The sequence below is a fragment of the Haemorhous mexicanus genome, chromosome 21 (genome assembly GCF_027477595.1).
Source record: "Haemorhous mexicanus isolate bHaeMex1 chromosome 21, bHaeMex1.pri, whole genome shotgun sequence".
In the NCBI taxonomy this organism is placed as follows: domain Eukaryota; kingdom Metazoa; phylum Chordata; class Aves; order Passeriformes; family Fringillidae; genus Haemorhous; species Haemorhous mexicanus.
The window spans coordinates 9,573,333-9,598,857 of NC_082361.1; the positions used below are offsets into that span (position 1 = coordinate 9,573,333).

Below are 25,525 nucleotides of genomic sequence, written 5' to 3' on the forward strand. Positions count from 1 at the left end.
GAAGGAAATAAAAGTATTAGATAAAAAAATTGACACCAGAAAGCACTTTCTTTATTTTAGCTTCAGACACACAACAGGGTGACTGATCTGCCCCTGGCTATTAGGTCTTAACTGTCCCTTAGGCACCCAAAGCACCATGGATTCTCACCAGTACATCCCATCTGAGTTGTCCCAATGAACTCCCATGAATATTGAGGGAAATAGTTTGTTGCCTGCAGTACCCATAGGGCCTGAGCTGTTTCTTTCTTCCCATTCTGACACACCCAGGCTCCCTGTGGTAGGAGAGACCCAAGCTGAGGCCTTGGAATCCACAACCTCTTGTGGAGCAAACCCAGCAGAAGACGAGAGGAATGCCTTTCATGGATGGCTGGATTTAGTATATTTTCATGTTGTTCTTCTACCCTGTTTCTGATCCTGTATCTGAGTGTCTTTCCAGAGAAGCAGGAAGCCATATGATGTTTATATCCTACCTCATGGACTGTCACTCCTACTTCAAGAGCTAATTCTGAACACACTGAAGAAAAACATGCCTAAAGGAATACTGGGATCACAAAACCTGCAATTTTTGCCACAGCTTGCTTAATATAAAAGTCCTCTCACAATGCCATCAAACCCAGGCAAGTCCCGGTGTTTTGGTGTTTTCTTAGTGCAGACATCAGTGCACACTGAGGTGACCAGGTTCCCCCCATGTGAGATACTCACAGCCCTCCTGCAGTGGGATGCTGTCAGATTCCTGTTCAAGTCACAAACACAGAACAGGAACTGCTGCAGTAGTAGTGTGCAATGCCAGGGATCAGTCACGAGAGGGAGGCTGGCAGAGCACCCCTTGAAAGCCTGAGGAAATCTCTGACACAGCCAGCAGCTTCTCCGACCACAAATGACATCAGTTAGCACGGAGGCTTCTCCGGGAACACCTGGGGGATGCAGGGGAAAGACACTGCAGTATGGGAACTCTCTGTGTGGGATGTGAAAGCCACTCCAACCAGGGATTTAAGAAGCCATGGCACTGGAAGAAGTCCTCTATGCAGGGAGACAGGCACTAGCATGGAGCATGGATGAAGGCTCTTTTGGAAACAAGAGGGAGAAAGAATAATCCCTTACCAGGAAGAGAAGTGCCCTGGGAATGAAGAGGAGGTTTGAGAGAGACAGAGGGATGACAAAATCAACTTTGTGTGAAGGAAAGCTTATTTTTGTTCACAGCAGGGGTGTCACCATATGTGCACCTCATGACCGAATTAGTCACCACTTCTTGGTGGAAAGTCCCAGGAGAAACAGGTCCTCCACGTGGAAGAAGGCAACAGCTATCAGGCTTATCACTGGACAAGGAACAGCAGCAGAGCTGTGGAACCTTCATGGGAACAATGTTCAAAGTTCACAGGTTTCAAACATGAAGGAGATGTAAATGGCCAATTAATGCTGAACATTACACAAAGTAAAAGCTGGTTTAGCATTACCTTTTCTCACAGTATCACAGAAAATGTGACACAGTCCTAGAGTGAAAGCTCTGAAGGGACATACCTTCAGAGCTTTCACTCCAGGACTGTTTCACTTTCAGGGCCTTATGAATGGAGTTACTCAGTGGAAATCATCAAACCAAATGGAAGGAGCTCTTCTTCCACACCAATCGCAGTTAAACCACAGGACTCATGAGGACAGGAAGCTGTTTATGCCATAAGTTTATATGGCTGCAAAAGGTGATTAGATAAATTCATAATATCCCATTGGGGCTATTAAACAAAAAGTTACTTGCTTGTGGCTAAAGAATTGCCCCAACCACCTGCCACATCCATATCTGTTTGCCCTGTTCCTTTTTAGTGACTGCTGCAGAGCATTAGAGACAAGACAGTGGCCTGGGGGGGTCTGTGGCTTGATCCCATTCAGCTATTCTGATTTCCCTTAGGCACGAATGCCACAACTGCACCTCTCACTCAGTGGTCTCTGGAAGCAGCCTCTCACCTCCTTAACTTCAATATCATAGGAGCAGTAATTTCTGGAACACTAGACTGTTTATCCATAGAAGTAACAATCAGACGAGAATAAGAAAACACCTGCACATACCCACGTCTCACTTCAGTGTTACCACAAACCTGGAACAACCCCAACACCAAAAACCCTCTGGTTCTGGAGGCAGCTCCCACCCACACTCATCCTCCAGCATCCCTCCCTTAACTCAGAGCTTCAGGATTTTACCTACAGAAACAGAATTAGTTCTGTGATTCCTGTCTGGGCTCCTGCCAGCCCCAGGTAGAGGCTCAGTTTTGACTGGATCCTGTTTCAGACACAGGCTGCAATCTCACTGGTTAAGCACCAAGAGAGGAATGACAGTTGCTGTGTGCCTGCCTGCTGAGGGGAGGGATCAGCTCTGTACACACACAAGACAACGCTTGTTCAGTAGAAGGGGAAGGTAATATGCAAAAGTGAAAAGAAAATCCCTCCCTACTCTGTCCAAACCAGTTGTGTTTACAGTAAAATCTGTTTCCAAGCCAAAAGCAATACAGGTAGTTACAAAACCAAAACAATCACAATTAAAAGTTTTTTAAAACCCTAATATCTAATTCAGCAAAACAGAAATGTGATTTCCAACTTGTTTTAACTTCCTTGTGTCTCTCTTTGGGTTATACCCAGGGTCTTTGGCCATGTAACACTGCCCTGATGTTTTCTAGGACCCCTCTTACAGCATTAATTTATGCAGCACTTACAGATGGGATCTGCCCCTAAATGAGGTGGAACCTCCCTGCTTGTCACTTGCAGCAGAGTTTGAGAAGAGCTTTCAAAGTAATCAAATACCAGCCGAGACAGATGTCTGCAATGAAAACACAACGTGGGAGCCACAAACATCCCACCTCAGTGCTGTTCCTTTCTCTGCCCTCCCAGCTGCCTTCCAGCATTCCCTGCTCTGGCAAGCTGCAGCCTCTCCACTAAACCAAGGGCCACTAGAAATACACTTCAGCATTTGGCTCAGGCAGTACCATGGAATGTGCAGCTTTTTGTCCCAGAATTTGCCTCACACTCAGTATTCCATGGAGAGGTTCACCCCAGGAGGAATGCTCCATGTGAGCCAGGGTTCTGGCACAGACCTGCCGTGGCACTTGCCAGCTCACCTCCTGGCACACACTAATTAATGCTGGCCTGCCACAGCGTTAGAAATACCAGGGCTGACATGGTCAGCAGCTCCAGCAACTCTCCATGGAGATTCCTGACTGTGCTCCTTCTCAGAGAAAAGTACTGGCATCTTAATTTCATTTAAAAAATGGAAAAATATTTAAGATAGAATTGTCCTTTCCTGAGGATGTGCAGGTAGCTAAGAACAAAAATATTCAGTGACTGGGCTAAAATTAGCAAAAATTACTGTTGCACAAATAATTTGAAATGCCTCTTCCTTAGATATTCAGGTGGCTGAATCTCCTGGGGAAACATCTAGAAGCTCAGAGAGCACAGATGAGTTGCTCCATAGGGTCCTAGCCCTGCTCGACTGGGTTCTGCAGACAGGTACGGGAGCCTTAACCAAGCAGAGCATTTCCACTCTCACACTCCCTCCGGGAATGCTGGGGGTGGCAACAATTGCTCACTCCACGCATTACAGAGCAGCTTCCCAAACATGAAAGGCAGTGCAGGCTGGAGTAGAGGCTGTGGGAAGCACAAAGGCTCAGGATTGCTCACACAGTGAGGACATGGACGGCACTAATGCACAGGCCTTTGCTTTCTGGCCTTGGCTGAAAAAACCCAAACCTGTACCTGCATTAAATACAGTAGCACTTGCAGCAGAACACCTCCCCCAAGCCCTGCAGTGGCTCCCCCACTCCATCTCGGGGCAGGTTTTCCAGGGTTTCCCGAGCACACGTGCCTCTGAATGCTGTGTTGAGCACACCTGAAGAGAATTGATGCTGAATGTGCCTCCCCAGACAGCACCACACAGGCAGCACACTCCACTTTCCCTGGTTTTAATCAGAAATAAGCCAGGATTCTTTTTGTACATTACTCTGAAGAGATGGCATCACATCCTGCAGGAAAAGCTGTCTTGACTGATTAGCACAGCCTTGTGTGAAACCTTGAGCAAGTCTTATTCAGATTCATCCTGGCTGCCTTTAGTACCTAAATGATGCTGCAGTTTTTGGAATTGGTCACCTCAAACGCCATCACAGAGAACAGAAAGGTGATGTCAGAGGACTGCTCCAAGCTGGAGTGGGCTGAGCCATCCCTTTCCACTGATTCCAGTGTGAATGCTATTTAATAGATGCCCGTAATTAGCAGGACAAATCTGGACCCTAATGCCTCTGCATTACTCAGCTATCTCAAAGGGAGCTGCATGAACCTCCTGCATTCTGGCTGTGGATGTGAGGGATGAGCCATGTGTGCCTCACAGACACCCCAAAGGCAGACCCAGGCCTTTCCCAGGACCCTCTCAGTCCCTCCTGATGCCCTGGGGCTGCTCCAAGTGTTCCTGGACTCCTTCCAGCACCTCTGCAGGAATATGTTGTTTATATGCCAGAAATATCGATCATCATAATCTCTGTATTAAGCAACCTACCAGAGGCCATTCAGCCTCCAGGCAAAGCTTTCTCGGGGCTTCTATATCCTGCCACCTCCTCATCACCTGACCCAGGCACAAGATTGGATTATTGTTATCCAGGCACAGATTCCAGGATGTGTGCGAGCTGCTTGTGTGTCACACAGAGCTGGCCTGTGTCAGCAGAATTGAGGTCATGGCTGCGTTTGCCTCAGCCCACCCCACGGCAAGGCAGCAGGGTGAGACTCCCTGCCTTGGGAGCTCCATTAGGAGTCTCTTTCAAGTTTTTGCTCCAGTATGAAACAAGAAGAGATGCTGGGACTTGTAGACCAAGCAGGCATCACAATGAATACATACAACCATAAAAAGATTCTGCTGAAACAATAATCAAATATGCTTAATAAAACTGTGACCAGTGGATGCACTGTCTGGGCAAGAATGTGCTCACAAAGCTGGGAGGTAGAATAAGGGACAAGGAAAGGCGAGGGTGGTATTTATCCAGCACAGGGTGTCTGGCTGCGTCCTGACAGGGCTGCAGCACCCACACACAGCCCAGGATGGAGGTGCCCATGTGGGGAAGCCTTGATAGGTAAGCAATGCCTACCTCAGATCCCCTTGCAGGCGGGAGGCCCTCACTGGGGCCTTCCCCTCACCTCACCTGGGGCTCTACAGAGCTGCCAATGCAAGGCACAGAGCAGCCCTAAGCACTCACAGCAGCCGGACTCCCCGAACCTCCACACTCCCCTCACAGCTGCCAGGACACCCCTCTGCTATCACAGCCCTGTCACTGCTCCCCATGCCCCCACAGCCCCTCAAGCCCTCACACTTCCCTCACAGCCCTCGGAGCCCTTATGGCGCCCCCAAGCCCTCACAGATCCTCGGGCTCCCATAGTCTTCTCACAGCTGCCAGACCCTCTGAGCCTTTAGTGTCCCCTGAGCCCTCTCACAGGAGACAGGCACCCTGAGCTCTCAGAGCCCCTCTCACCCCCACACTGCCCTCACACCGCCCGCCCCAGCCCCTTCCCGCCACCCGCGCGCGCTGTCGCCATGACAACGCCCGCGCGCGGCCCCGCCATCCTCGGGCCGGGGCCGCGCGCCAGAAAGTGCTGGAATGTCGCTGCAGCCCGCGCGTGCGCACACGGGGTCCTTCCCCCACTCGCCGCGGCGCTGCGGCGCCGGCTGAAGCGGGACGGGGGGACGGGCGGGGAAGGAAGGAGACCTGCCTGGAGGAGCGAAGGCGAGGGGCGGGGGGGGGGGAAGCGCTAGGGACCCGCGGGGAACCCGCCCTGTCCCGCAGTGAGGAGGAGCCGCGCCTCCGCTGCGCAAAGCGCGCACTTGGGTCCGTGAATGGGCGGCTGCGGCGGCCACCGCCCAGAGCCCGCTGCGGAGTCACTGCGACGGTTACCAGGGCACTTCGTTCTCCGCCAATCAAACGGCGTTAGCTCATCCCCCACGGCCGGCAGCCAATCGGCTTCGACATCAATCATTCAATTGAGCCAATCAGAAACGCCGTGAGCGAACTGAGGCGGGCACTCGCGGCTCCCGGTTGCCTAACTGTAAAGCCAACAGACAGGAGGGAGGGGCGAATAGGAGCCGTCGGTTTGAGTGACAGTGGCGCAGCCAATTAGATCCTCTCATTTGTAGAGCCTCGCTATAAGCATCCAATCGTTGCTGCGAGTGCCCACCTGGGCGGGGAGAAGAAGGCTGCGCGCGCATTCCGCTGCTATATAACGGCTGGCAGTTGCCTCACGCAGCCAGAGTCGGTTGGGGAAAACCTGGGGTTGTAGTGAGTGCTCGGAGCTGCCGCCATCATGAGAGAGATTGTGCACCTGCAGGCCGGGCAGTGCGGGAACCAGATCGGAGCCAAGGTCCGGGCGGGGAAAGAGGGCGCGGGGGCGGGAGGGGAGCGCGCCCGGTCCGGCGCGGCCGCCGCTGACGCGCTTCTCTTCGGCAGTTCTGGGAGGTGATCAGCGACGAACATGGTATCGACCCCACCGGCACCTACCACGGGGACAGCGATCTGCAGCTGGAACGCATCAATGTCTACTACAACGAGGCCACAGGTAGGGCCCGTACCCGCCCCCTCGTGCTCCCCCCAGCCCCCCCGGCGCGGCAGTCATGGCTCTCCCTGTGTTGCAGGCGGCAAGTACGTGCCCCGCGCCGTGCTGGTGGACCTGGAGCCCGGCACCATGGACTCGGTGCGCTCCGGGCCTTTCGGGCAGATATTCAGGCCAGACAACTTCGTGTTCGGTGAGTGCGCGGGGGCGGGAGGAACCGCGGGGTGGGGCGGGCAGGGCACTGCGGGGCTGCCCCGCCGCACATGCTCTGAGGGACCGGCCCGGACGGGGCTAATCCTGGCGCGGAATACCGGGATTGCGGCTGGGAGCAGCTCCGAGGTGGCACCAGAGGTCGTTGCTTTTCGGTTTTTCGTTACCACCTCCGTGCGTGCCCCCGGGAGAAATGGAGTGGCTGCTGTATCATTGATAATTAATGTTTGCCTGTGTCTGGCGAGCCACTGCAGAGGTGCCTGTGTGAAACCACAGCCCTGTGCTCGATAAGATGAAAGCTTTCATGGAGCTTGATGCTCTTAGGCTTTGCTTGCAAGCAATAAGCAGGAAGCAGTGACCGTAATCTAATATGAAAATGGCTCTTTTCCAGGTCAGAGCGGAGCAGGAAACAACTGGGCAAAGGGCCATTATACGGAAGGTGCTGAATTAGTCGATTCGGTGTTAGATGTTGTAAGAAAGGAGGCAGAAAGCTGTGATTGTCTCCAGGGCTTTCAGCTTACTCACTCCCTGGGTGGTGGCACAGGCTCTGGCATGGGTACCCTTCTCATCAGCAAAATCCGTGAGGAGTACCCAGACCGAATAATGAATACTTTCAGTGTGGTGCCCTCCCCTAAAGTGTCAGATACTGTAGTAGAGCCCTACAACGCCACGCTGTCGGTGCACCAGCTGGTGGAGAACACGGACGAGACGTACTGTATCGATAACGAGGCGCTGTACGACATTTGCTTCAGAACACTGAAGTTAACGACCCCCACCTACGGTGATCTGAACCACCTCGTGTCAGCCACCATGAGCGGTGTCACCACCTGCCTGCGGTTCCCGGGCCAGCTCAACGCTGACCTGCGGAAGCTGGCGGTGAACATGGTTCCCTTCCCACGTCTGCACTTTTTCATGCCTGGTTTTGCTCCTCTTACCAGCCGTGGGAGCCAGCAGTACCGGGCTCTAACCGTGCCAGAGCTCACCCAACAGATGTTCGATGCCAAGAACATGATGGCGGCGTGTGACCCTCGTCACGGCCGCTATCTGACCGTGGCCGCTGTCTTTAGGGGCCGCATGTCCATGAAAGAGGTGGATGAGCAGATGCTAAATGTTCAGAACAAAAATAGCAGCTATTTTGTTGAATGGATCCCTAATAACGTTAAGACAGCGGTCTGTGACATTCCACCTCGCGGCCTCAAAATGTCTGCCACCTTCATTGGCAACAGCACGGCCATCCAGGAGCTGTTCAAGCGCATTTCTGAGCAGTTCACTGCGATGTTCCGCAGAAAGGCCTTCCTGCACTGGTACACGGGTGAGGGCATGGACGAGATGGAGTTCACAGAGGCTGAGAGCAACATGAACGACCTGGTGTCTGAGTACCAGCAGTACCAGGATGCCACAGCTGAGGAGGAGGGAGAGTTTGAGGAGGAGGCTGAGGAGGAGGCAGAGTAAAGCTATGCAGTTGAACACCTGTAAATTTTGTTTAAAGTTGTATGAACTCTCTCATTCAAAAGTTCTGTTTGTGTTGTGTTATTATTGCTGTTTCCGAGTCACTCCCAATGCTGTACAGGCACCATTAAAGCAGTTTTCACAGTGCAAGTCCCCGTCTCCTCTGTTCCCAGCGGTACGCTTCCCGTGTGCCGTCCCCATAGGTGAGCCCACAGATGTCCTGCAAGTCTGGAACAGAAAAACAATAAAACATTGGGCTTAGCACTGAGCACTCCCACCCTGCCCATGGTAACCCCCCCTCTGCCCTGCCCTCAGCCAAGTGATGCCTGCTGTGTCACTGGCACACTGTTGGTCTGGTGTGGGGACTGGAGATGTTCCCTGGTGTTCTCTTACAATCAGGTACTGCTGGAGGGGGGCACAGAGGGAGGGTGGAATTAACTCCAAGCTGTATCTAAATTTAGGTACCTGCCTGGCCTGGCAGTAGCTGAGCAGGGGTCACAGGAGCTTTGAGCTCCCTGGGCACAAAATGGTGCCACAGAGCTGCCACCCAGCACTTAGGTGTTCCTGCAGCAGCTGAGCTGCTCCAGTGCAGCTCCTCAGCCCTGCAAACCCAGCAGGGAGGCCTGGCCCAAGGGTGCTGGGCACACTGTCACCAAGCTGTCCCATGCACACAGCCCTTCTGCAGTGATTTCAGAAATCACAGAGGTTTTGATAATCAGGTGTTCATGCAGCCTTTGCTTTCTGGGTGAGCTGAACACCTGCCAAGTGTCAGGCTCTGGTTTCTCTCATGAAAACCCTGTATTAACAGCAGGTTTTTACAATGGAACCAATTCATATGTTTGGTGCCACTTCAACTGACAAAGCTGTCAACCAAGGAGCTGGACAGGAGAGAGCAGGCTCCTTCCCTGCTGAAAAAATTCTGTTCAGTGTTCTAAATTATAACTGGTTTTGTTTAAAGGTTTTCTGCCTTAATTAATTTTCTCCACCCAAAGCCAGACTGGTTGGAGCAGTTAAAACTGTGCTGACTGGTGGCTCCAGAGGCAGGGAAGTGGGAATGTCTGCAGAACAGGGCCCAGTGTCAGACCTGCACTCAACATTCTCCTCTCTGGCCTCAACCTCCCCGTCAGCCACAGCCCAGCCCTGCCTGGAGAGTTGTTTTCTCACTCTTTGCTTTCAATCCTGCCATATTTCATATCTTCTCCCATCTTCCCCCTCTGCACTGCAGCAAGGACGAGCAGTGAGTCCAGTTCTTCCCAGCTGAGCTCCATGATTTCCCACCCACATTACTGAGCTGTGACCAAACACAGCAAAGCATTGGTTGCTGATTTGTTGAGGTTTTTTAACCTAGTACATTAATGCTTTCAGGTGCATGGACACACCTTCCCCTTACACACAAAATTCCTCCAGACCTCTCCTTTTAGGCAGCCCAAGACAGGGCTCAGGCAAAGACCTGTCCTGATGGCAAATATCATTTCCCTACATGTTCTGTGTTTCCTCAACCCCTTCACACCATCTACCTTTTCCTTTATCAGACTGCAAGCTTTTTAGAACAAACCCCCTTCCTGCCACGTGACAGGTGGGATGTCACTGAGCCACTGATGGTGGCTGGAAATATGAAGCCTGGGAGAGGCTGGCAGTGGGAATGCTGGGCCCTCCTGCAGCCAGGGTGTGGCAAAGTTCCAGCACCTCAGCACAGACCAGAAAGAACCCATGTGGAACACCTCAGTGATTGCTCACTGCTATGCCACTCCAGCCAGTAACAGCACTACTTATCCCAGTAATTAGTGACTTTCGTTTTCGCTCAGCTGATGAACTCACGTGGTACAAAGCCCATGTAGTTGGGTATGAGTCCAGCACGGCTGTAAATTTTGGTGTCTGGCCAGTGTGTCAGGGGGAATCTCGTGCCCAACGTGTAAGGTGGATTTCTCTCCAAAAGCTGGAAAACAAAACAAAAAAGACCCCACGACAACATGGAATGGTTTATTTTAAAACACACTATTTTTACCAAAGTCATGTGCTTTGACTCTGCATTATATAAAATATTTAAGCCAACATAAAGCAATTCTCCTTCCACTCCTGCTTTCTTCTAATTAGGAGCCACATTGCATTGTCCCTTTTTCCACTCCATAAATTTTTCTCCTGGCAGATGCTGGCAGCAGTCCCTGCCAGCTCATCCCCCGTGCCCACAGCATGGCCCAGGTGCTGTCCTTGGCATCCCTGCAGGCCAGGCTGCAGAGATTTATTCCCTTGGGGATCGTCCCCAAGTCCCAAAGCTCCTGCTCTGCTGTCCCTGGAGCTGGTGTTCCTGTGCTGTGGCTGTGTTTGGGCTTGACCCCCTTTGTGTTTCCATGAGTCCCACCAATGGGAATAGCCTGGAATTCCCAGGCCAGGTGGAACAGCCAGGCTTAGGGAGCATTAACTGAAGGAAGAGTGCAAATCATCTCCTGCCCTCTGAGGCCGGACACGGGCGAGGGGCTGGGCAGCAGGATGGGTGTCACAGCTCTGCAGCCACAGAAGCCCTAAAGGTGTCCCTGGAGCTGTGCTTGGGATGTGGAGCGGGGATGTGGGTCACGGAGCCCAGCCCACCGTGGGGCCAGCGAGCCTTTGTGCTGGGATGGAGCCCAGGCTGCGGCTCCTCCAGGGCGTTTTTGCTGTGCCTGCTGCAGGCTGTGAGCAGCGATCCGTGGCACATCTGTAACCGAGGACAACAAAGATTTAGGGCAGCAGATTAGTGGCTCGAAGTCTGAAGCCATCTTAGCTAGAAATGTGGTGTGATCTCCCTTCAGCGCGTCGGCTCCTCGCTGCTGCCGAGCCCGGAGCGCCGAATCCCGCACGGACGGACGGACCCTCCCCGGCTGCTCCAGGGCATGGCAGGCGTGTCCGAGGGCACCGGGGCAGGAAGGGCGGCACACAGCACACTCAGGGATAAACACCCGGGTTTTGTTCCGTTTGCTCCATTTCAATTCCCAATCACGGCAGCAGGGAAGGAGACGGCAGCCAGCGCTGGGAAATGCAGCTCATCCAAAGCACGGCGCTGCCCTGCTCTCCCTGCTCAGTTCTGCCCTGCTGATTCCTCCGAGCTGCCGACCCTCAGCCCGGGACGCTTTTCTACATCCTCCCCAGGTGCTCGGGGCTGGAGGCACGGCCCTGTGTCCCGGGGAGCAGCAGGGCTGGTGGGTGTCAGCCAGCCTGGGTTTAACGCGCAGGTCCGCTGGAGCAGCGAGGCTGCTGCACCCCGGGCGTCCCTCTGCACCCCGGGAATCACACTGCATCCCAGGGATCTCACTGCATCCCAGGGATCTCACTGCATCCCAGGCATCCCTCTGCAACCCGGGAATGACACTGCATCCCAGGGATCCCTCTGCCTCCCGGGAATCACACTGCATCCCAGGGATCCCTCTGCAACCCGGGAATGACACTGCATCCCAGGGATCTCACTGCATCCCAGGGATCTCACTGCATCCCAGGGATCCCTCTGCACCCCGGGAATCACACTGCATCCCAGGGATCTCACTGCATCCCAGGATCTCAAGCCATGCTGGGGGCAGGGAGGGACGTGCAGCTCTGAATGCAAACTATCAACTGCTGCGGGAGGGATCTCGATTGCCGTGCCCGAGGATTACGTGTCATTGTATGGGATCTCTCACAGCAAGGGGACAACAGTTTTTCAGGAGGGATATTTCTGCATCCTTCCCAAACGGAGGAGAAAGAAGGTCAAGATGTCTTTAAGACAAATTGTGTTAGGAAAGGAAAAAGCTTTACAACCAAATACTGATATATCACAGGAAGTCACCAGCACTGCCAACCAGAGGAGATGTATTCTATAAAGGAAGTGCAGATAGTTGCATCCTGTATTTCTGCACCCAGAGCAACATTTTTAACAGCCACTCTTGACCCAGCCCTCAATATATTTCCTTAATCCTTTTATGAACTCATTTACCATCCCTTAATGTCTCAAGGAAACAAGTTACAGAATTTAATTGCCAGTGTTTGTTTCAAAATTAACTAACTGCATTTGATTTTGCTTGTACTTGTACCCCAGTTCTAATCCTACTCCTGAAAATTCAGCATCAGCATTATGCACATTCTCATTTCAATAATCTACACATAATCTACCTGGCGATGGTCAAACTCCTTCATGGCTTTCTTCACAGACAGCAGGTAGGTCATGCCAACGTTGTCCAGGGAGCAGGGGATGTAGCCAGTGTACCCTTTGGGTGGAGGCAAAGGAGAACATTTTCTGCTTGAGAACATACAGGGATCATTTAAAGATCAACCACTCTGAGAGTAGAGGAGCCTGGGATGAATATAAAACCTTAAAGTATAGGAAGGAAAAATGAATCTGTTTAAATTGTAAAATTAACTCTTACATGTGAGGTATCTATCTTCTCTGAAAGAGGTTTTTTGCCCTGTGATTCCCAAGGAGACCACAATGGCCTGAACTGATTTTTGTTGGTCTGCATGTGGTATGGAAGAACCATTTCATTTTCTTAGTCCTTTTTTTTACATCTACAGCTCTTTCATGTTTTCTCCCAATTTAATACACATTCAGGGGCTAACAACGGATGTCCAACCTTTTTTCCTCAGCTCCTCTGCCCATCCAACAAATTCCCACAAGAGAAACTTTATAAAGTCTAAAACTACACAAAACTTAGCGAGGTAGAACCTAAAAGCAGCCCAAACTCCCTCTTTCCAAAGGAATGTTTTGGAGAGGGAAATTTGTCTTCTGCACCCTAAAGCCTGGACACTGTCTCATTTTAACAGGAATATTGTGATCCCTGTGATCCTGTGGTGCAGTGGAGAGTGAAGGATCCCACCTGCTGCAGCTGGATCCTTGAGGGGGGATCAGCCCATCACCCACGGCAGCTCTCCTGCTGCACAGGAATGTACCCCCAGAGCAAGGGGGAGGATGCAGGACCCCCCTTGTAGGACACACTTTACACCTTTATGGTGGTGCCATACCCCCCTGTGTGTGGATTTGGTGATTCAGGAAAACATCTGATTTCTAGGAGATGGAAAACCACCCTGGCAGGGTGGGGCAGAGCCCAAGGACCAGCTCTCCTCACCACAGCTGCAGGGGACCGAGGTTCCTGAATCCCTTCCACTGCCCATGGACACAGGGTGACAGCACCCCAAACGGTGACAGCACCCCAAGGGTGAGAGCATCCCAAGGGTGACAGCACCCCAAAGGGTGACAGCACCCCAAGGGTGACAGCATCCCAAGGGTGACAGCACCCCAAAGGGTGACAGCACCCCAAGGGTGACAGCACACCAAAGGGTGACAGCACACCAAAGGGTGACAGCACACCAAAGGGTGACAGCATCCCAAAGGGTGACAGCACACCAAAGGGTGACAGCATCTACAGGGTGACAGCATCCCAAAGGGTGAGAGCATCCCAAAGGGTGACATCACCCCAAAGAATGACAGCATCCCAAACGGTGACAGCATCCCAAAGGGTGACAGCACCCCAAAGAATGACAGCACCCTAAGGGTGACAGCATCCCAAAGGATGACAGCATCCCAAAGGGTGACAGCATCCCAAGGGTGACAGCATCCCAAGGGTGACAGCATCCCAAAGGGTGACAGCACACCAAAGGGTGACAGCATCCCAAGGGTGACAGCATCCAAAGGGTGACAGCACCCCAAAGGGTGACAGCATCCCAAAGGGTGACAGCATCCCAAAGGGTGACAGCATCCCAAAGGGTGACAGCATCCCAAGGGTGACATCACCCCAAAGGATGACAGCATCCCAAAGAAAGGCCCTTGCAGGGAGAGCAGCAGGGATATTTTCCATCCCAAACCAGCTGGAGCCACTGGGCAGTGCCGCTGAGGTTTCCCCTGGGGAGAAGGGTCACACCATTTCCTCAGAGGGCTGCAGGTGCCCTGGCAGTGCTTTACCTAAGGTGGCTTTCTGTCGGATGGCATTGGGGACTGGCAGCACTGGCAATGTGTAATCTGCTGTTGCAACCCCTCCTGGCAGTGCCACACCTCCGGTTTCCAGCTGCTTCAAACAAAAAGAGAAATAAAATCAAACACCAGTAAAACCTGCTTCTCCCCTTGGCTGCACTGCTTAAATCACTGCCAGGACTGGGAATGGCAGCTCCCATTTCCAGTTCTTCACAGCTTCACTCCAAGACCTTCTCCTGCCATTTCTGGGAAAGCCAAATTCTGAGATGAGCGAGCAGCAGACCTAGAAAGGGTTTGCAGAACCCCCATGGAGAACAGGGGGAGCTTTGGGCACTGAGCTCCTGTGCAAATCTGTTTCTGAGGGCAAGGAGCAGGAGTTCCCCTTCTTGGGATTTACATCCAAGCCAGCTTTTGACTCCATACGTCAAACCTCTAATCTCTGCCTTCAGAGGATTTGCAGAGCCAGGGCTGCAGGAACGTGACAGAGGCTGTTGCTGGCTCCAGAGAAAATAAATGGTTTCTTTAAAAAATAATAAAAATAATAATAATTTTTAAACAAACAAAACAAAACAAACAAAAACCCCAAAACCCCAACACAAACCCAAAAAACCAATAAAGGAAAAAAACAAACAAAAAGAACCCCATAAAACATGTTGGTCTGGAGGGATATTTGGCTGTGCTGTGCTCAACAGCCCCCAGCTCAACAGGCAAACCCCAGTACTGGTGTTCAAAGGAGAGGTAATGATGGTGGGAAATTCAGGTGGGGGCAGATACAGGGTCAGAAACCCAAGCAAAGGTGCTGGGACTGCTCTGGTTTTGGGGGGAGGAGGAGGAGGAGGAGGAGGAAGGCAGCATCAGGGCTCCAAGGACACCCTAAGGAAGCACAAGCCTGGCTGCCCAGCACAGCATAACACAACTTTAGGGACTGGGATTGAAACCAAACCCAGCCAAAGGAGAAATTAAGCCTTTTTGATTGGAAAGTGTAATTAATGATCAAAACCATTTCCTGAAGATGGAGGAGATTTGCTGCTGCTGGAAACATTTGTGTGTCTGATCTTTCTCTACACAAACTCCTAACTTTGTGCCCTTGGCATTTGTTGGATTAACCCCTTTTCTAACCCAGACATGTGGCAACTGAGAGGTGTTTTAAAAACTTTTATTCTATTTTCAGCCTCATGTGAAGGGTGAGACAATACAGATGTTATAATTCACACCATCACAATCAGAAGCTTTAAAGCATTTACAGCATAGTGTGGCTAAAGCTAATAAGCCAAAAAACACATGGTGTATTGTAATTAAGAAAGTGTATTGTAATTAAGAAATAGTTAGCTTCTAATTGTAATAGCTTAAATCAGAAGCTTTAAAGAATTTACAGCATAGTGTGGCTAAAGCTAATAAACCAGAAAACACCCATATTGTATTGCAATTAACAAATAGCTTCTAATTGTAACAGCATAAATTATAACAACTGTATTGTCTCACCCTTCACATGAGACTGAAAATGGAATAAAAGTTTTTAAAACACCTCTCAGTTACCCCATCCCTGGGTGAGAAAAGGGCATAATCTGGGTCAGAAAAGGGCATCATCCCAGAGGCACTCCCACCCGTGTGCAATCCCCCCAGACCCCCAGCCCCACTCACCGTCGGGCTCCTTGCACAGTGGCACTGGCACGGCCCAGTCCCTTTGCCCAGGAGCCGTGCCAGGGGTGCCAGGGCCAGCTCCCTCTGCAGCTGCTCGGCCGCGGGGTGCGGGGCCAGCCCCGGGCCCTGCCAGCCCCCCTGGGCTCCCGGGGGGCCCTGCCAGCCCTGCTGGGCTCCTGGGGGGCCCTGCCAGCCCTGCTGGGCTCCGGGCACGGCCAGGGGGCACTGCCCAGCCTGGGCATCCACGGGGGGCTGCACCGGCTCCTCCAGCACCGTGGGCACGGGCTGCGGCCCCAGGGGGATCTCGGGAGGGCTCGAGATGGGCTGGTAGGTGACATAACCTGAAGGACAGACACTGAGTTAGGAGACAGGCCCCAAGAGGATGAGGCATTCCTGTTACCCCTGTGCCATGGAAGGTCGGCGGGACAGAACAAGAACAGCTCAAGTTGGAAGAGACCACCAAGATCCACTCCATGCACGTGCCATGGCTGTGTCATCAGCCCCATCAGTAATCCAGCCTGCACAGAAATCCAGCACAAATCCCAGCTAAATAACATTTATTCCAGCTGTTACCAAAACAGTCAAATATCACCAGCCAAGCTAAAGACTGGTAAAGGGGGAAAAACCCCTCAACCCTTAACTCCACATGGCTGTGTCAGCTCACCCCAAACAGAGCCCCCTCCAAGGAATTCTTGCTCTGGCACCATTGCTGCTCATCAAGGAATGGATCTGCTGTAGCACTGGCTGGAAAAACATTATCTCACATCCAGCAAATGCTAAATATCTCCACTGTGAACTAGGGACAGAGCCCTGTCATTTGAGATTCTGCAGGGACAGCTGAGCTGGGTAACTTTTGTTTGATTTCCCCTTAAAAATGCCCCCTGACATGGCTCCCCAGGTGCCCCAGCCCCGTGTGAGCCCCTGGCTCAGGCACTTCCTCTGAGCCAGCAGTGAAACCCATTTTCCCCTCCTCTGTATTCCAGAGGAGAATCATTCCTCCACCCCACAGCCACCTTTTCCTCCTTGGAAAACTGTTACTCTGTCAGCCTTGTCTTTTTAAAACAAACCAAATTCCTTCCATTTTTGTGCTCACAGGCCATTTTTTTCCAGGTCATTACAGCCTTCCTGTGAGCTCCCCTTGGGAGCACATCTGCATCCCAGGGCTGAGCCCAGGGAATGAGGAGCTGTCTTCCAGCAGAGGCTCCATCTGCAGACAGTCTGTCCATCTGCAGTGCTGGATTAGTGTTGGACTCACTCTTGGAGGTTTTGTCCAAGCTGAATGATTCCATGATTTCTGCAAATCTGCAGAAATCAGCAAAAGCTGTCCTTTTCTGCATGAGTATAAATTTCTGGTGGGCATTTAGGTGTGCAGTCTGCCCATAACTACATAATAATGTGTATATATTCTGCATATAACTTTGGAAATATATATAATATACTCTATGCAACTGAATTATCAAGTGTCCAGGCTGGCACCAAAATAAAAATCCTTGATTAAAATGATTTTTTCAATCCAATGTGCAAATTTTAAAGCAGGTTTATTTTTTTACTTCATTATTAAGAAGAATGTTGAATCTACTCTCTCCCACAAACCAAAGGAAAAGGAAACTTAGGTTGTTCTGTACTTGAGAAATCCATGTGAGCTCCTTTTTATGACCCTGGGGTTTGCAAACTGATTAATTCTGAAAGGCTGCACAGTGAAGCACAAAACGAAAAGCCAGGAGAGCACAGTGCTTCTGATTTGAGGAAACATCCACATTGTCAGGTCAGCTTCCTGGGGAGTGGCTGCCTGCACAACTGGCCTGTGCCACAACCAGTTGCAGCCTGGCAGCACATCCCTGGCTGATCTCATGGAATCCCAGAATATCCTGAGCTGGGAGGGACCCACCAGGATCCCCCAGCCCAGCCCCTGGCCCTGCCCAGACCCCCACCAGCCCCACCCTGGGCATCCCTGGCAGCGCTGTCCAAAGGCTCCTGGAGCTCTGGCAGCCTCGGGGCCGTGCCCATTCCCTGGGGAGCCTGGGCAGTGCCAGCACCCTCGGGGGGAAGAACCTTGCCCTGAGCTCCAGCCTGAGCTGCCCTGGCCCAGCCCCAGCCATGCCCTGGTCACCAGAATGAAGAGATCCCCAACAGCAGAGCCTGATTGCACTTCTAGCAAGAAAACAAATGGGATTCAACTGATAGAAAGAGCAAAGTACTTGGTGCCCATCAAGGAGAATTTATCAAAGCTCACCTTGAGAAAAAATCTTGAGACCAAGTTTGCTGAAGGAGCCACAGGCCCCAGACTGCCCTGAGCTCTTTGATCACCATCCCATCACACACCCAGGAGGACACCAGGCAGCACCTGGGCAGGGTTTAGGGATTGCACAGGGCCAGCTGGCAGCAGGAGCTGGTGGTGACCCTGTCAGCACAGCCAGGGCTGGTTCTTCAGGGCCTCACCAAGGAGCAGCAAACATGAGCACCAGCATTGGCAACGAGCAGACAACCAAAATAATGAGAGAGCAACTCGGTCAACTGGTTAGTTGGGTCTGTCCCAGCCGTGTTTGAGACCAAGGAAATGCAAATCCAGATCTCCAGGAATGAAGCCTGTAAACACCACCTGTGTAGTGCAGGCCTGGATCCTGGAAACCAGGGCCAGGAGCAGCAGAGAGGCCACAGGTTTGCAAGAAGCTGCACGACACAAATTCCCAGGGGGAACTGAGAGCAACACTTGGGTGTGGCCATCCCCGGGGAAATAAAGACCCAGATCCCTCAGGGACAAATTGTCCCTGTGTTCAGCCTGGAGGAAACTCACTCCCCTCCTCACAGGGCATCCAAACAGCCACGGGATGGGACGTGGCAAATGTGTCCCCAAAGGGTGGCACGTCCCCCGAGTGCCTGCTGGGGGCTGCTCAGCAGGGACCCAGCACTCTGCACAAAGGGCTGGGACTGGGAAGGAAATTCCTGCAAATTCCCAGGGTTGGGAATCCACATGAGCCTGTCTGTGCTTGATGGAGGAGATGGGGCCTGTTAGCAAAGTGGGAAGGGAAAAGAGGGGAAAGAGGGGGGGAAAAGGGGGGAAAAAAGGGAAAAGGGGGAAAAAAGGGAAAAGAGGGAAAAGGAAAGCACAGGAGCCCTTCTGCTGAGCTGAGGAGGAGCAGCAAGAAGCAGAATCAAGGCCAAGCTGTCCGAGCTGGAGCAGAGTGAGCTGTGCACCAGGCAGGTGAGCCAGAAAAGAATCTGAGGTAGGAGACCAGGCCTTCCCCAGAAAGATGGGTTTTAGCCTGTGGAATTGTGCTGGGTTTGACTGGGATAGAGGTGATTTTCTTTAAAGAAGCTAGTACAGGCCATGGTTTGGATTTGTGAGCAGGCAGCTGCAGGGGGTTTAGTTGCCAGCCAGGGTTAAACCACAGCAGGAATTCTGGAAGAAGTGAGTTAATGATATGCCATAAAGTCACTGATCTTCATCTGACTGAAGGTAACCTGGGAACTGAAACTCTCCTCTCCACAGCACCAGAATCCCCATACCCATCAGCTGAGGCCAAGAGCTGCAGCACTTTGCTCTGCTGCTCTCCAGCTGTCAGAGCTCTGCTCCAGCTGTGATTGCTCCAAGGAAAACATCCCATTTCATCCAAGGACAGGTAGGCACAGACCCACTGCTGGCAATTACCACAGTGCTCGTTAGCAGGGTCCATTTGCTCACCGGGGTGGTCGATGTGGTAATGGTACTGGAGGAGGTTTTCCCTGTAGTCCAGGGGTGCCAGCAGGGAGCGAGGGCTCTTCCTGACACTGGGATCTGTCAGCAGCTCGTGGGTGGTTCTGCCATAGGTGTCCCCAAAGCTGAAGGTGAACTGAGGGACGTAGCCCCCGTAGCTGAGGAGGAAACCAGAGAGGAGCCATCAGCGAGATGGCAGCAGGGGATGTGCACTGGTGGGGTTAACTGTGGAACCCCACACTGGTTTGGGCTGGAAGGGACCTCAAAGCCCATTCAGTGCCACCCCTGCCATGGCAAGGACAACTTCCACTGTCCCAGCTGGCTCCCAGCCCTGTCCAGCCTGGCCTTGGGCACTGCCAGGGATCCAGGGGCAGCCACAGCTGCTCTGGGCACCCTGTGCCAGGGCCTGCCCACCCTGCCAGGGAACAATTCCTAATTCCCAAGATCCCACCCAGCCCTGCCCTCTGGCACTGCAGATCTGCTGCAGAGTGTCTGTACCCTGGACAGGCCCTGTCCAGAGCTCAGGGAAGGGTGGGATGAGCCAGGGGGAGCAGCACCGGGGGGGAGAACCAAGACCACGTGTGGTCACACAGGAGCCAGCAGGGAGTGTCTGTGTTTCACATGCATGTTCTCCTCTGGCAGCACAAACTGGCTCATCAGTTCTCAGGCATGTACAGGCACAGGCCCTTGGTTCATGGAGAAACACGGGTGAGGTCAGGGAGCAGCACCTGTGGATGGGAGAACTCCCAGCCCAGCCTGGGCTTTGGCAGCACCAACATCCCAATTAAAGCACCAGCAGTCCCCCAGTTAAAATACCATTTGCAGTTCAACGTGCTCCAGTTTAAACTTTGCAGTGCCTCTCTGCTCTGACACACTGTAACTGAGAAATTCCCAGTGTTTCTCGTTCAGTATTGAAACTCAAAAATCAGAATAATTCCTCTCTTGCACCCCTCTCTCTGCTCACAGCCAGGGGTGGCCCAGGCTGATGAGCCCACCCAGGCACTGCCTGGCACAGGGTGGGCACAGGGAAGGTGGTCAGCCCCAGGAACAAACACAGCTCAGTTTTTTTGGGATCTCTCCAGTGCCCAATCCCTGGGCTGGGCACTGTGACTTGTGGCCAAGGGCAGGGCAGGTGCTGGAGCTCTGGCTCTGCTCCGAGACACCATCAGAAACTCGAGCTGTTCCAGTCTCAGATTTCCTAGTGCTGATGTTATTCCAGCACTGAAGAAAGGTAGAGCAGCCCGTTGCAATGGACAGAAATATTCCATCAATGAGCCCAGCGTGGATCCGGGGATAAAGCCAGATGATGCATGAGGATCATAAGATGATGAGTAAGTCCTTTCCCTTCCAAATAGTTTAAACAGCAGCCAGCAGAGCTGTGCATTTACTCTGGGCAGGTTTCCCCACTCTGCATGCAGGATTCCTCCTGGAGCAGCTCGGTGCCTCATCCCCAGGGGTTCTCAGTGACTCTTGCAACACGGATGATAAACTGAGCAAGGGCACAAATTACACAGCCCAAATAATTACAGGATGGCTGCAGGGATTTTGATCCTGGACAAAATTTTGATCCTGGCTGGGCTGAGAAAGAGCTCTTTTCCCCTGCAATTAATCACGAGGTCACCTGAGCCAGTTGGGATCTGCCAGGAGGGAGATCAAGTGCTGCAGGTAAAACCTGGGGCAGGGATCAGCCTCAGGAGGGCTGGCTGTGCCCCCGTGCTGGGGGTTGATGAAGGATCCCCTTTTGGGGAGCCCTGTCTGGGCTCGGGCTGGTGAGCAGTGAAGCCCCTGTGGGCCGAGGCTGAGCCCTCTCGCCCTCCCTTGCTCAGCCCTTATCTCCTCCATCACAGCTCCAGGCTGCCACCAAACCTGCTCTGCCTCCCTGGCCGCCAGCACAGCCTTGGCCCTGGGCCATCCTCGCTGTCTCCAACCCTTCCCAGCCCTGCAGAGCCAGGCTGTGCCCAGCACTCATGGGCTGACCCCTGCTGTGCCCATCCAGACCTTCCCAAGCCATCCCACTCACTGGGTTTAGGCTCCCCAGTCCCCTTGAGCACTGTGGTGGCTTTCCAGACTCCTGCTGTGACCACTGCCTGCCCCTGGTGACAGCGACCTGCTCTGGTGCTCTCATGGGGTGTTTGTAGCTTGGCTGGCACAGGGGGTGCAGCACAGGGGACAACTGGGGACATCCTGGACACAAACCCTCCTCGTGTGACACCCCAGGGCAGGGCTCTGCTGGTGATGCCCTTCAGGCAGCTCCTCCTCACCCTCAGCACCCACGGCGGCTCAGGGGGTGCCCCAAGCCTGCACAGCAGCAACAGGAACAGCAGCAGGGTTTGCCTCCTCCTCCTCCTCCTGCCTCCAGAGGCCAAAGCAGCCCCGGAGAGGAGCAGCCCCAGCTGCTGTGTCCATCCCGGGCTTGGAGCTGCTCCTGAGGGAGCTGCAGGCAGGCAGGGCTGAGCAAGGGAAGGAGTTGGGGCTTTTGCGGCTGCAATTCCAGCCACAGCTCCCTCCTTGCTGTCCCTCGTTTGTCCCAAGCCACTGCCAGCACAGCTTTGATGGCACACAGGGAATGTCACATCAGATGGCCACAGCAGTGCAAAAATGAGAAAAAACCCCCAGGCTCAGAGTTTGTGTAAGTGGGAAGGTAGAGAGATCAGTAATGGAAAATCCTGCCTGTCACTCCGAGGGGAAGGGCTGGTTGGGTCACCACGGCAGGAGCAGCCCTAAGGACATGTGCTCCACCCTCTCCCTGTGCCTGGGCTCACCTCAGCCTGGGCTAATCCCAGGGATTTCCCACCCACAGCAGCTGCTTTTCCCCTGGGGCCACCCAGCCCTTCCCACCCCCTTTGCACATCCCAGCCCAGGTCTCAGCACAGGACCCCACACACAAACTCACAGCAAATCCCAAATTCCTCCCATTCCCATCTTACCTTCTCCCCTGTAACTCACTGCCTCATATCCAGGCTTTCTTCCTTCCAAGCCTTTAGAGGAGAGTGCCACAAAAAGCTTTGGGAAGAAATCCAACTACTCATGGAGGAGATCACAAAACTTCCCAGTCTCTGACCCAGCAGCAGGACTGGGCTCCAGCTCAGTGACCAGAGGGTGTCACATCTCTACAACCCTTAGTCAAAGGAGATTTCCAAAAATCCATGATGCAAATATTAAGACCGTTTGGAGCCAAGCCCTGCACAGTCACTCTGCTGGCATTTGGCAGCTTAAAGGAAATAGGGAAAAAGGGGGAAAAGAACCATGTTGGCTTTGCTGTTCGTGTGCCATGGCGTGGTCTGCAGCTCTACCCCTCTGTAAGGTGCTGTTTCCCCTGAGCTCTGTCTCCTTCAGACCATGGATACATGGAATATTGAATAGTGTCTTTAAAAAACCCCAAAACATCCTGAGTCATAAACACTCCCTGATCCCATCCAGAGCCATGTGCATCGGAGATGGATGTTTTGGATGAACTCACCCAGGGATGTGGTAGGGGTTTTGAGGGAAGATGCTGTTTCCCCTGGAGCCTGCCATGATGATGTTACAGCTCGTGCTGGGCAGGGGGGAAGGAGACACAGCTCAATGCAATCACCAGGGGAGCCTCTGTGATGTCAGCCCCCAACAGGTTCCACCTGCAGCACAAAACCCCTCAGCTTCTCCTGGACACAGCTCTTTCCTTCCCCACCTGGACGTTTTGGAGGAGCACAGGAATTTTAGAGCATTTGTCAGAATTCCTGAGGGTTCCCAGCCCTGGAGCCAGCAGTGCCAGGGGCTCTCTGGGCATGGCCCCAGCACAAACACAGCTCCCTGTTCACAAACAAACACAGTCCATGGTCACACACACAGCTCCCTGTTCACAAACAAACACAGCTCCCTGTTCACAAACAAACACAGTCCATGGTCACACACACACTCAGAGCCATGGTCACACACACAGCTCCATGGTCACAAACAAACACAGTCCATGGTCACACACACAGCTCCCTGTTCACAAACAAACACAGTCCATGGTCACACACACACACAGCTCCATGGTCACACACAAGGCTCCATGGTCACACACACAGCTCCATGGTCACACACACAGCTCCATGGTCACACACACACACAGCTCCATGGTCACACACAGAGGTCCCTGGTCACACTCACAGGTCCCTGGTCACACACAGCTCCATGGTCACACACACGGCTCCATGGTCACACACACGGCTCCATGGTCACACACACAGCTCCATGGTCACACACACGGCTCCATGGTCACACACACGGCTCCATGGTCACACACACAGCTCCATGGTCACACACACAGCTCCATGGTCACACACACGGCTCCATGGTCACACACACAGCTCCATGGTCACACACACGGCTCCCTGGTCACACACACACACAGCTCCATGGTCACACACACGGCTCCATGGTCACACACACGGCTCCATGGTCACACACACGGCTCCATGGTCACACACACGGCTCCATGGTCACATGCCCGCCAGGGCCTGGCTGCCCTCTGCCCCCAGGCCACCAGGGACATCGAGGGACATTGGGGCAGGGGCTCAGGGGTCCCTGGGCTGCAGTGGCAGTTCGGACTACCCCCCCTCTGCCCTGGCTGTTTCAGGATTCCCTGCTGGCTCCTGCAGGATGAAGGTTGCTCCCATTCCCATTCCCCACATGGCACTGGTGCCTTGCTGGGTCTCTCCCTGCCCAGCTAAAGGCCAGCCCAGAATAGGGGCTCCTGTTTGCTAAACAGCCCAGGCATGGCTTGGGCTGGAAGGGACCACAAAAATCACCTTGTCCCACCCCTGCCATGGCAGGGACCCCTCCCACTGTCCCAGGCTGCTCCCAGCCCTGTCCAGCCTGGCCTTGGGCACTGCCAGGGATCCAGGGGCAGCCCCAGCTGCTCTGGGCACCCTGTGCCAGGGCCTGCCCACCCTGCCAGGGAAAGATTTCCCAATATCCCATCTAACCCTGCCCTCCTTCATCCTGAGGCCATTCCCCTTTGTCCTGTCCCTCCATGCCCTCATACACCCCCTGTGCATTGAGTTGATCAGCTCCCAGATCTTTACGGAGAAAAACATGGAATATTTTCCATGTGATAGAGGACTGGTCACTGGTGCAGTTTAAACTTCCTGCATATGAGATGTTTGAATTAAAAATTAAGTATTTATGAACATGCTTGGCTTTTAGACATCTCACTGAGCTGTGTTCTTCAGCCCTTCAAAAAGTATGTAGTAACTTCTGAAGTTGGAAATTATTTAATTTTCTCTGTAAATTCTTCTCCCAGCTGACTGGAATTTCAATTGGAGCTGCAGCCATGCTGCTACTTGAAGTAGTTGTTCTGTTTGTCACATATGGCATAAGGAGACTAATTATCAAGTACTTACCATGTAAGTTTTAAACCCAGTTTTTCCATCAATCTGGAGTCTGTTTGTAATTTTCTGTGGTAGTTGTTTGCAGTAGAGGTGTGGTTCTTGCAGGACAGCAGCTTTAAAGGATGAGAACTTGTGCTGGTTCCCTTCCCCAGGTGTGAGCCCAGAACTGTCACGTGCAGGACCTGCAGGATTTATTTCTTTGGGGTGAGAGCAGTGCCAGCCTCAGGACCAGTTGGGAATTCTGCAGAGGAATTCAACCCTGCTGTGATTTCACTGTCACAGATGGAGAAATGATTGAATTAGAGGTTTCCTTGAGGAGATTGAAACTACCCAAGCCTTCAGTCTCTTTAGAGAGCCCTTTATCTCCTCTGGGGCTGAGGTGGAGCCTCAGGGCAGCCCTGCCTGGGTCTGGCTCGGCCAGAGCTGGGGAATGAGGGATCCCAGGGTGGTTTAAATCCCAAACCCTGCCCACAAGAGCTGTTCTGGAGGCAGCCAAGTGCCCCAGCTGTGCTCAGGTGTTCTCCCAGCTGCTGCAGGTGGTTTCTGATGTGATGCTTCTGTTGCAGAACAAGCTCAGCCCCACGTGCCTCAGTACAGGTTTCGCAAGAGGGACAAAGTGATGTTCTACGGGAGGAAGATCATGAGGAAGGTGAGGGCACCTGGCACAGGGGAGGGAAGCAAAGATTAAAATCCAGTTTGGGAGGT

The 25,525-nt window shown here is 52.9% G+C and overlaps 2 protein-coding genes and 1 long non-coding RNA gene across 3 annotated transcripts; 2 read left to right on the plus strand and 1 right to left on the minus strand.

Moving 5' to 3' along the window:
• Positions 1–6,217: 6,217 nt before the first annotated feature.
• On the plus strand, positions 6,218–8,373 carry TUBB4B (tubulin beta 4B class IVb). The gene is made up of 4 exons (XM_059865052.1): positions 6,218–6,375; positions 6,462–6,570; positions 6,647–6,757; positions 7,166–8,373. Exons 1-4 carry the CDS (start codon positions 6,319–6,321, stop codon positions 8,224–8,226), a joined length of 1,338 nt encoding a protein of 445 aa, XP_059721035.1. The 5' UTR covers positions 6,218–6,318; the 3' UTR covers positions 8,227–8,373.
• Positions 7,441–22,982, minus strand: CIMIP2A (ciliary microtubule inner protein 2A). The gene is made up of 8 exons (XM_059865053.1): positions 22,927–22,982; positions 19,455–19,624; positions 16,007–16,113; positions 15,773–15,967; positions 14,123–14,228; positions 12,340–12,434; positions 10,042–10,159; positions 7,441–8,451 (listed from the first exon to the last, which is right to left on the minus strand). The coding sequence occupies exons 1-8, from the start codon at positions 22,980–22,982 to the stop codon at positions 8,363–8,365; spliced, it is 936 nt and encodes a 311-aa protein (XP_059721036.1). The 3' UTR covers positions 7,441–8,362.
• Positions 20,647–25,469, plus strand: LOC132336993 (uncharacterized). The gene is made up of 2 exons (XR_009489045.1): positions 20,647–20,797; positions 25,387–25,469. It is a non-coding gene; the product is annotated as an uncharacterized LOC132336993 (long non-coding RNA).
• The last annotated feature ends 56 nt before the right edge of the window (positions 25,470–25,525 follow it).

What these genes read in the sequence shown, in the direction of transcription:
- CIMIP2A (XM_059865053.1), bottom strand. Translation starts at nt 22,982, where the DNA reads ATGGCAGGCTCCAGGGGAAACAGCATCTTCCCTCAAAACCCCTACCAC. An exon ending in AGGAGTTTGACCATCGCCAG is followed by an intron (nt 10,160 to 12,339) that starts GTAGATTATGTG and finishes TTTGTTTTCCAG; the next exon opens with CTTTTGGAGAGAAATCCACC. An exon ending in CTACATGGGCTTTGTACCAC is followed by an intron (nt 8,452 to 10,041) that starts GTGAGTTCATCA and finishes TTTCTGTTCCAG; the next exon opens with ACTTGCAGGACATCTGTGGG.
- TUBB4B (XM_059865052.1), top strand. Translation starts at nt 6,319, where the DNA reads ATGAGAGAGATTGTGCACCTGCAGGCCGGGCAGTGCGGGAACCAGATC. An exon ending in GGAACCAGATCGGAGCCAAG is followed by an intron (nt 6,376 to 6,461) that starts GTCCGGGCGGGG and finishes TCTCTTCGGCAG; the next exon opens with TTCTGGGAGGTGATCAGCGA. An exon ending in CTACTACAACGAGGCCACAG is followed by an intron (nt 6,571 to 6,646) that starts GTAGGGCCCGTA and finishes CCTGTGTTGCAG; the next exon opens with GCGGCAAGTACGTGCCCCGC.